Genomic DNA, 10,387 nt, shown 5'->3' with positions numbered 1-10,387 from the left:
CTGGTGGCTCCCCTTTCATGAACCTGTGCCCCTTCATTTCTGTACTGAAACACTCAGAGAAAGCTTAAATTAAATCTCAGCACGTAGCTCTGCTGTATCTTTAAGATATCCAAGAATCCTCTGGATCCCTCTTAGCTAGGAAAAATAAATTTGCTTTGCAGCGTACGTGGAAGCATGGCAGGACAGTGCAGCTCTACCGCCCACAGCTGGAGAGGTGTTTACATGTGCAGAAACCCTGTCTTGAGGGTCAGTAATTTTAAGATCATCTACAACATCGCACATCAAAACTCTTATATTTTGTTCAACAGCCAGTAGGTCCTATGGGAAGAGTAACAAGTACGATTATGAAGTGAAACTCGTGTGACTTCATTCCTGGCCACATATTCTCACGTGGATGGACTCACTTTCCCTGTGCCCGGCAGAGCGCTGTCAGCAAAGCGCGGGAGGTGTGTAGGTCTGTTTTGTGGCCCACCTGCTGCAGACACAGCCCTGGATCCGGATTTATTCACCTGGATGACTTCTCACAGCGCTGCAGGGACAGTGTCTCCTCCAGCGGCTCCGCGCGGTGAGGGGCCTCGAAGCCTTGCGCCTGGAGCGCTCCACGCCGCGAGCGAGAAGCCAAACTAGTGACAACCTCACAGTCCGACCCCTTACTGCCTTCGGGTACGGAGCCCTTCGGGAAGGCACAGGAGAACCGCAGAGAAGCTGCATAGGGCTCACACGCCGCGCCATGACGGGAGCCCCCGGCTCCCCCAGGTGCGGCCGCGCTTCTGCCTCAGGCGGGAAGCCGAGATGCGGGAGTTGCCTCGAGACGGCCACCAGGTGGCGCCGCGGCGCTGCCGGAAGCGGGGCGGGCGCTGAGGGCGGTGGGACCTGCCTGCCCGCCCGCCCCGGCGCACGCAGCGCGCTGAGGCGAGGCGGGCCGGGGCGGGCCGGGCCGCGCCGGGCGAGGCGGCGGCAGTGGCGGCCGCCGGCGGGCCATGCTGCTAAAGCTCCTGCAGCGCCAGACCTATACCTGCCTGTCGCACAGGTATGGGCCCTGCCTCTGCCTCGGGGGCCTCGTCCTGATGATCGTCTCCGCCCTGCAGTTCGGTGAGGTCAGTACGGAGCCGTGCCGGCGTGGCGTGGCTGTCCCGCTTCCCCTCCCTTTTTCCGTCCCTGCGGGCAGCCCCGGCCGAGCTGAGTCGGCGGGGACAGAGGTGCTGCACGGTAGGGAGCGCGCTGGTGCGTGCTGGATGTATATGTATATATAGATATATGTATGTATTTACGACAAATTGAAACGATAGCGGTGCTCCCTTCTCCCTCTGGGTCGTTATCCATCGTGGCAGAGAAGCGACAAGAAGCTGCCCCGCCGTGTGTCGCGTTGCGGGAGTGAACAGCTGTAGGCCTGCCGTGGGGACGGGGCTTGTTCCCTGCCGCCTCTCGGTGCGCGGCGGCTCTCCCTCTTCCGTCAGCCGCGAGCGTGAAGTGACCCCCTGGGGGACAGGTGCCTTCCAGCAGTTCTGGCTGGCCCTGGCAGAGGGGAGCCGGGTAGAAATCTCCGTGCTCCACTAGGAACTGGTGATTTTTTTCTCTTGTGCAATTTTTTTCCCCTTCCCTTACCAGGTGATTTATTGGTGCTGTGGGTTTTTTTTGTTTCTTTAACTCTTTTAAAGCCTGTGCTGGATGCAGTCTCCAAGTGGAAACTGGGAGTGACAGGATCTTCCTCCCTTCCGGAGTTTAAAGAGTTAAATATAGCCTCTCCCCAAGCTGCCTGCAGCTCAGCAGTGTGTATTACATAGCTCCCTGCGTATTACTGTTTGTCTGCTATTTTGTAAATGATGCAATGCAACTTATACTTTTTCTATATGTGATTTTAGGTATACTGTGTTTTAGAGCTTCATTTCATGTTACCCTGTCTATTTTGGAAGTCATCAGCTAATGAATCTGGAAGAGGAAATAACACCAGTCTTACTTCAGTGTAGTGTTAGAGAATATAGTGAGTATTCAGGAAATTAAAGTATTTTTGTTAGTGTAAAAGGATGGTATTGCTAAATGTAAACAGACTGGAATTTCCTGATTCCTAAATTGTTAGGGTTTTTTCTCCCCCTCTTCCTTTTTTTTTAGTTCCCTGTTTTCTTTTGATGGGCTCTTTCTGATATAGAAAAAAAAAATGAAGAGCTGTAAAGAGTATTACTGAAACTCCTGAGTGTAACACGGTCAGAACTTTATTTTGTGTATCTCTACATCTTCTGTGCATAAAGTGCTTCATTCCTGCTGCCCTGCAGAGTTCACAAGTCCCTGAAACACGTGAAAGCTATCAGCAATACTTTAAGGCAGCTGTTTGTACATGACTACATGATTATCAACTTGGATTGGTGTATGTGTCTTGGTGCTGTGAAACTTTGATTACTTTCTTCAGAATTGGGAATGAAACCCAACCTTAGGGTTTCTTAGAAGCTTGAAGTTTTTTTAAAACACTTCAGTAGTTGTCAAGGTTATGGCTGATTTTGCTGAGAATCAGGCAAAATCACTGCTCAGAATTCCTACTAAATCTTAGTTTGCTACTTCCATCCTTTTTAGATCTGTTTGGAAAGCTTACATACTATTTAGACATTGAACAAAGAACTGGCAGACTCATGTAGGAGTAAATCTTCAAAATTATATGTTAAGATAAAAGTGACCAGCAGTGTTTTTCAAAAAGCCCAAACAAACCAAAACCCCAAGAAAACCCCAAAACCCCACCTTTATGGATTTTATTTTTGTTTTTTACAGGGGTGGTAAATGACCTTGGTAAAAGTTGTCTGCCTGCAGTTCGATTTTTACTTCTGTGATTTGAAGTGGTCTGTTTTCATAAATAATGGTAATTTAAGGATTTAGGAAATACTAAGCTTGTGGGAACTAGCAGTCGGACTTCTTCTGACAGCTGTAGTGGGAAGAGAAAACACTTCTCCAGTACAGAGTCTGCAAGTCAGCAACTAATAAATAACTAGTAATACAAAATAATAATATATAAATAATAACTATATAAGACTGTTTTGAAAATGAAACCAAGAACTCTTTCTACTTATTATCAGCTCAGTAATTTTTAAAATAATTTATAGGGAACTCTCAAGCAGTAAAAAGTAGCATGAGACAACGTTTTGTCAGACCCTTCTGTCTGAGCAGCATTTGCAGTTCTGCTTTTCCTCCACACCCTGGGCCAGCTTTTTTTTTTTTTTTTTTTTGTCCTAGTAGGCAAAATTAGATCTGCTTGCTTAGATTGATGCTAATACCAGTATTAATGGTGGCATAAAAATAGATGGCTGGGCCAAAAAAATTGAGATTAGTAATGGTATCCTCATAGCCTGAAGCTGAAAATGAGTTTGATTTCAAGAAAAAAACCTTGAGCTTAACAAAATAACAGTGCATTAAATTTTATTCAGGAACATTTCTGCAAAAACATAGAGGGTAGCTAGGTCTAAGCCAGTGCTGTGTCCTAGTTGTAAGATAGAGCTTTAAATTTTAGAACAGTTTGGTTGCAAACCCTTGTTGGCCACCCTTCTGTAGGTCGCTCAGCTTTGTAAAATATAACTGAAACATGCCAGACTCACAGCTACTACCTGTCTGATACAGTATCTCCTAATAGAGGGTATCTCTCACCCTCTTTTTGATGTTGTTTCCTTTGTGGTTTTATAATATCAGTATGTAAAGTTGAAGCAAAGCAGCCTCCAGGCATTATTGCAACATACAGAATGTGACAAGAGGAATTACAGAGGAAAAAGTATCAGGTGGGAAGAGCTTACCTTTTTTCCTGAATGTGTTTCTAACAAGATCTGTCCTGGGTCTTTTTGGTTATAGCTGCTTAAAGGTAAAAAGCAAAGGCTTGAACTGTTAATGTTTTTCTCCCAGAGAGCCATGTTATTCATATAATAAATTACATTCTTACCTGAATACTTCTCTATTCTAGAAGCAGATCAGTGTGTGTTAATTCATCAGTATCAGTAGTAGTAATTGTTACTGCATGGATATCTTTCAGTGTGTGCTGTATTAAACTAGTGTATTTGGCTGAAGCACGTAATGACTTGCATTTGAAAAATTGTGATAGTGTGTGGCATTTAAAAAAGTGTGTTAAAGGAAGGGGACTTTTATACTGACCTGGGAAATCATGTCCTTTGTTGTAAGGGGAATGAACTTGTACAGATGTGATCTTGGTTACAAAGAGACCATGTGCAGCTTTGGCAGGAATTGTGTGTATGCATGCACTTGTCATCCAGCCATATGATGTGGCTTCCCTTCTCTCTAGAAGGCTTTAATTTGCTTTAGTGGGCATGAGAGTATAGAAGTATATCTCTCCCTTCTTAAAAGGGAGTGTGGTAGTCTTTATGTTATGGTTTTAAATGCTACCTTAGAGAAATGGTATATTGCATGGTTCCAGTAATACAAGAAATAAGTAATAGTAAAATTAAAATCTAGGAATAGTGGTGTAAAGTAAATACTGTTCTTTTTCTAGTATTTTTTTTTAACTCTCCAGTACATATAAATATGTACTTAAACAGGTAAATAAGCCATGACACCTTCATCTCTAAAGCAGCATAAGATGCCCCTGTAGTTTTTAAGGTTAGACTTTTACTATAAAAAATACCATAGCAGGCTTATCTCCGAAAAGAACCTAAGTGGTTTGTATTATTTTGGTTCAAATTACTCATCCTTTTTTTTTTTCTTTTGCTATGTCAAAGCATATTAAGCATTTTTAGTGTTGAAAAGTCAGATTATTTTGTTGTTGTTGTTTAGAACCATGCTGTAAGATACTTTGTTAGTAATGGAAACCTAATTATGGGCCTTTATTTGTATGTGTATGTACATTTTGGAATGGAAGTGGAATGTAAAGTTGCAGCTTTCCAAAGTAAGACTTGGCTCGAGATTGGTTTCCCATTTAGTTAATTTAAGAAAATGTCCAGGAATGGGGATGGCTGGCAAAGGGCATTTAAGCAGGGCATAGCTTGACATTTTGGCTAAGCAGCCTTGATGGCTGGGAGAAGGTGGGGAATACAACCCTCCCTTCAGCTGTGTGTTCCCACCATTTCTTGTGTGCTCCAACAACCAATTAGAGGAAGATGAAGTGCTCTGGTTTTTGAAGGCTCATCTTTCTGTTTATTTAGCTCCATGACTTGGCTCACTGCAGGACAGGTGAACTCATTTCGAGCTAAAGGCAGGTGGCAGAAATGCAAGGGGATGGAAGACAGTCTGCAGCCTGCCGAAGTGATTTGCTCTTGGGTTAGTCTGGCTGCAGTATAAGATGTCACCTATATTGGCCAGGTCAATTTGCATAATTTGGTATGCCCTGGCCTGGCTGTTTGTTTGTAAAGCTTAAATTTCAGAGGTGTGTATACTTCAGTATGTTCCCTGTGAGAATAGAAAGGAAGACAAGCAAAGTTATGCTGGGGGGGTAGGGGTTCTCTGCTTGTATTGAAGTTTATTTGTTTTAGGTCCTATTTTTGAGAAAACATTCCTGAATTTTTAAAGGCTAGGAACAAGGGGGAGGTAACCTAAATGAACAGTAGCTTAAAAAATGTGTCCATAAAACATGGAATCCTTATTTGCAGAGAAAAAGCTAAGTTTAAGTCAAATGTGCTCTTAAGTTCTAGGTCTGATTGTTGGCTCAGTGTAATAACTTAATTTGGATTAAGGTCTGGTTAGTTGTGTGTTAAGGCATAGATGAATTTGAACAAAATTGATTGTGATTAAATATTTCAAAAAGAAATTTAAATGTCTAATTTTAGAAGGTGGTGACATTAAGTGTTTTTTGGTTTGTTTTTTTTTTCTTTACAGGTTGTTTTGGAGTGGAGTAGAGATCAGTATCATGTTCTGTTTGATTCATACAGAGACAACGTTGCTGGCAGATCATTTCAGAATAGGTAAGCTTTACTTGCATTTGACAGTATTGCACATTTTATTGTTGAATGAATTTTCAAATATTTAAATCAAATATTTTAGATGTAACAGCAACATACAGTTGAGTAGGATCTTATTGTAGGGTCTCTAAATCTGCAGTAAATTTAACACTTAGTGGCTTTAAAATTGTGAGTTAGTGCTTAATATCCGAGCTTGGAGGATGTTTGGCATTTGGAAGCTGTAGTCATATAACAGAGTTTACCTTTTAAATGCATTCAATTCACCCAGTCTCTAATGAAACATCAAAATGGTGATAATGTCAACAATGAAGGGAAGACATGATGTGTTCTCCATATTAAGATAGAAAAATATAAGTACTGTACTTGTGCACTTAGAATTATAACTTTCAGTGTTTTCAAAAATTATTTTTAATTTACATTACATTTTTCCGTCACATCTCATGAAGGACATTATTTAGTAAAGAAGTCACAAAGCTAATAAGCTGCTTTTTAAAGCCAAGTGCATGGGACATGTCAGTTGCAGCAAGTTGGAAACCGAGTCATAGGGATATTTGTTTCAGTTGTGTTAACTGCTACATAACTTCTTGTGGTTTCATTGTTTGTGTCTGAATAGTCATGGGGTCTGTTGCTCACGAAGTCAGTGGACTGAATTGTAGGTGGAAGAAGCTACTAAGGAGTACCATCTGACTCTGAAGTGTTGCTACACTTGACTGGAAAAACCCTGAGAGCAGACGCTTAATCTGCCTTGAGGTTTGTTGAATCACAGGACATGAGAAATGATCAGATTGGTTTGTCAATTTTTTAGCTGGTGCAAGATAACTGTAAAAGTACATTGTGTGGTATTAGTGAATACTATGCACTTTTATAGTCTCATCTCTTACTTCCCTCCCATTTTCCGAAGGGTGGCAGATGAAAGCAGAGCGATAAAGCTCATATGAACGATTAGCATAGTATTTACATGTTTCTGCAGTGCTGAAGTGAAAGCCTGGCAGTTTGTTCCTGTCAGTACTAAAATACCTAATTTTGTGATAATTAAGTACAGTGCTCTTATAAAAATGAGTTTGTCCAAAACAAAATCACAAATCTTAATGTTGTGATGTAGGTATAGCCACTTCCTGTTTCTGCAGTTTGTTTTCTTCATTTTGGTTGTGTAGAGTACTCCTTAGCTAGCACTGATTTCTGTTAACTGTGAGCAAAACATCCAATGCCTGGGAGAGATTATTGGCTGCCTGAGCAAAAGCTGAATGTTTTCATAATGGGTGCTTAAGTTATTCCAGGTCACCCATATGTCTTATGGCAGGGAGGTTTGTTGTGATGTTTGTGTGCCGATACCAACTTCACGTTGAGACTTACTTTTGGAAGTCCCTTGTAGGAGGTTCAGTTTGTTTTTTATTATCAAACTTCATGATTGCAGTAACGGACCCTGCCTTGTAGTATGCAGTGTATCGTCAGTGGTTTGATGAATTTAAAGCTGGTGTCAATGCAACATGTAGGATGTCACATGGTTTTTACATAAATTGAGGATTATGGACTTCCAGGTTTGATCCTAGCTTATCCACGGATTTTAATAAGTTCTTATTTTAGTGTTAGAGGAAAATGTTCAGAATTGGAGAACAAGAAGCTTGTTGGCTTGGAAATTAAGCAGTCACTGCGTAGTAGAAAGCGAAAGCTGTACAGCCTTTAAGAAATATTAATGGACCTTCAGATGAATTAAAGTAGTCTTATCTTCTATGAGCTTTGCAGGGGAACATCTCTATTCTTTTCAAACAGTTGTGTTATGAACTTTCATAGAGAAAACCACAGTGTAAAATGTAGACAAATTTGTGCATGTGGGCACGCTCCTTATGATTATAAACTCAAAAACCTCTTCCTGAGTGACACAACACCAGTGATGTTGCTAGCATCATTAGATACAGCTACAGAGTGCAGGCCAAGTTGCCTTGAAGTTTAGCAATGGCTTTGGTTTGCTTTTCCCTCCTGTCACTTGTCCTTTGGCATCCCAGCTGCTATGCTTTCCAGGTGGTCACACATCAGCTGCTAAACATCCTACTTATGTTGCCCATGCTCCTTTTGTAGCTGTCTCATCCAAACCCATTTTTGAACGCTTGCTTAGTTTTGATGTGAAAATAAGAAGGGAGAGATGGAAACTAAATAATGGAGTTGCTTGCATGAGCGTCTTGGATGAGAAATGTATGTTGTTAGTTTCCAGCAAATTCTGCATTTTAGCAAATGCTTAAGTGTAATTTTGCTATTTCAGGACCTGTCCAAGTCATATTTAAACTCCAGAACATGTACAGAAGCATAATGTGAAGGAACAATTCTCAGCTTTTAAAATGTACGGGCTGATTTCAGTATGGTACAGAAAGTGACAGCCATCAGTGGTGAGGGAGTCATTAATTGCTGAGCAGAGTGAGAGCAGGGAGAGGAAAAGACATGCAAATTAGGGAGCCAAGAGGTCCTGGAGCAGGAATAGCAATGGAACAGCTAAGTTGCTGTTGGTGGGTAATCACTGAGATGTAACAAGCAGGAGGGCTCAGATGTTTACAGCAGGGAGCTTAAGGGCGTAACAGACTTGTACTCATTCATAAAGAAGCTCAGCAAGGTTGAGGATCACCGTATGGTATCTTGGGAGGGATCCAGAGGCTGCTGTACTTCAGCAACAGCAGATGCTGAGACAATGAGGCTTTGTTTTCTAGCTGCAATCTGGGCTGTGTGTATGGCTGTCGTATGTAAACAAGCGTCATGGGCATGGAAAATGCTTCCCTGCAGGTGCATAGGAGAGGTAACGTGACAAGTCTCCTGTCCTGTCTGGAGAACTGGTGGCTCTGGCTTTGCCTTCAAGAAGGATCTTATTGATGCTTTTACAAGTAAAAGGTTTACAAGTAAAGATTTACAAGTAAGAAATGGGTACGTTTTTGAAAGAGGAATTTCCAAACCAAGCCTCAACTTATTGTCTGGAAGTTTCCAAGGAAGTTTCCAAAGCCCATGTTTGCTGTAATTAAAATCAGTAGCGAGTGGGGAAACTGATGATTTTCTGTAGAAAGGTGTTAACATAATTCTTATTTAGGCAGCCAATTTTGGACTTAACCTGTTTGACAGACTGATATTTATGGTGAAGACCAAACCTGTAAATCCACATGAAGGAGGAACACAGCTACAGAATTTGAGGCAGAAAGTTTTTTATCTTTTCTGACCTTTAACTACTTGCAAAAGGCTCTGCATAGTAAAAATAGTCTTTTTACTAGTCTGAATTACCACTGGTAATGAAGAGTCAGCTTTCCATGACAGGGTAAATTCAGAGTTAACATGCCTGCATCCGACTAAAAATGCCTTTCCTCTGTGGAGTTTATTAGCATTTGGCTGTATGTGACATGATTTTAATAGTAAAATTTTAATAATAAAAATTACCGTAGCAAATAGTTATATGTGCTATTGAATAAAATCACACTTCTAGCAAATGATAAGTTGCGTAAAGCTTCACAGGTGTCTAAATGATCTAGTACCCTAGAAAGAGTTGGAGTTGAGGTTTTTTTGGGGTTTGGATTTTTTTTTTTTTGACATTTATGTTCAGTGAAGCCTGGAAGACCGAGGGTTGGACATTGTTGAAATTGGCTGACTTGAGTCTGTTTTTTCCACCTAAACCACTGTTGCCCTGGCTGTAGCATTCAAGAGACTCTTGATACAACAATTTAACTGATCACAACAAATGTACAAAAGCTGGAAGAGCTCCTGCTATTGAATTTCTACTCCTGTGGAGGAGTTCTTAATTCAAAACATGCCTTGTGTTGCACCTGTTAATGAACCAGAAGCTACTGTCATCTCTTGAGAAAGACGTGAAATAACTGATTGGAAGGGCAGTTGTGTTCAGTAACTGGTTTTGTTTTTTTGTTGGTTTTTTTTTTTTTTTTTTGTCAGTTGAGAGGATAACCTTCTGCAGGGTGTTGCATGTCAGAGGTGAGAGACTTTCTGGGTGGTGCTGCTGGGGAAGGCAGCCCTGCTTCTGTCTCAGAATGATGCACTGTTACCCTCTTACATTTTGTAGCTCAGGAACAGTGCTGAATTGAGCACAAAGTGTTCCTGTTTATTGTGCTGTTACCAGCTGCTGGCTGCCCTTTTACCAAATTTTGTGCTTCAGTGATTGAATCTCAGCCAGTAGCAGATGAAGCTGGGTAGAAGCTGTCTGCGTGGCATATTGTACAAGGGAAGGTGGAGGAGATGCTTGCCTATAAGCTCTATCTCTTTTTGAATGCTTTTTGAAGGATGCAGTGGGTGTGGAGGGAACACCTTTCCCTGGAAACCTTATTGTGTGACCCAAGGGATCTTAGCATTAGAGAAGTGCTCAGTGTTTGCTAGGCTATCTTTGGTTCAGGAAGGTATTGAATAACTTGAAACTAAAACTTTTGAAGATAATAGTTGGGGCATCCTCCTGCTATCTGGGACTGAGAGATTTAACTATGGCAGCAGCCTGGAGTATGCACTGAAACAAAGCTGTGGTCCTTGGAGAGATTATC

General features: G+C 41.6%; 1 protein-coding gene across 3 annotated transcripts in view; it reads left to right on the top strand.

The window, feature by feature from the left end:
* Nucleotides 1-920: 920 nt before the first annotated feature.
* GNPTAB (N-acetylglucosamine-1-phosphate transferase subunits alpha and beta) overlaps nt 921-10,387 on the top strand; it is a 45,289-nt gene continuing 35,822 nt past the window's right edge. For 2 of the 3 annotated variants that reach the window (XM_061444979.1, XM_061444978.1), the window contains exons 1-2: nt 922-1,097; nt 5,794-5,879. In XM_061444979.1, the coding sequence (XP_061300963.1) occupies nt 981-1,097; nt 5,794-5,879 (203 nt within the window). In that variant the 5' untranslated portion in view covers nt 922-980. Of the gene's footprint in view, nt 1,098-5,793; nt 5,880-10,387 lie in introns of all 3 variants that reach the window. The other variant, XM_061444980.1, reaches the window with a different exon arrangement.

This window comes from Pezoporus flaviventris, unplaced genomic scaffold (genome assembly GCF_033815535.1).
Source record: "Pezoporus flaviventris isolate CSIRO_AGI_PZ_B2104156 unplaced genomic scaffold, CSIRO_AGI_Pfla_v1 ptg000002l, whole genome shotgun sequence".
In the NCBI taxonomy this organism is placed as follows: domain Eukaryota; kingdom Metazoa; phylum Chordata; class Aves; order Psittaciformes; family Psittacidae; genus Pezoporus; species Pezoporus flaviventris.
Note: the sequence above shows the minus strand (reverse complement) of the source record. Positions and strands in the feature narration are given on the sequence as shown.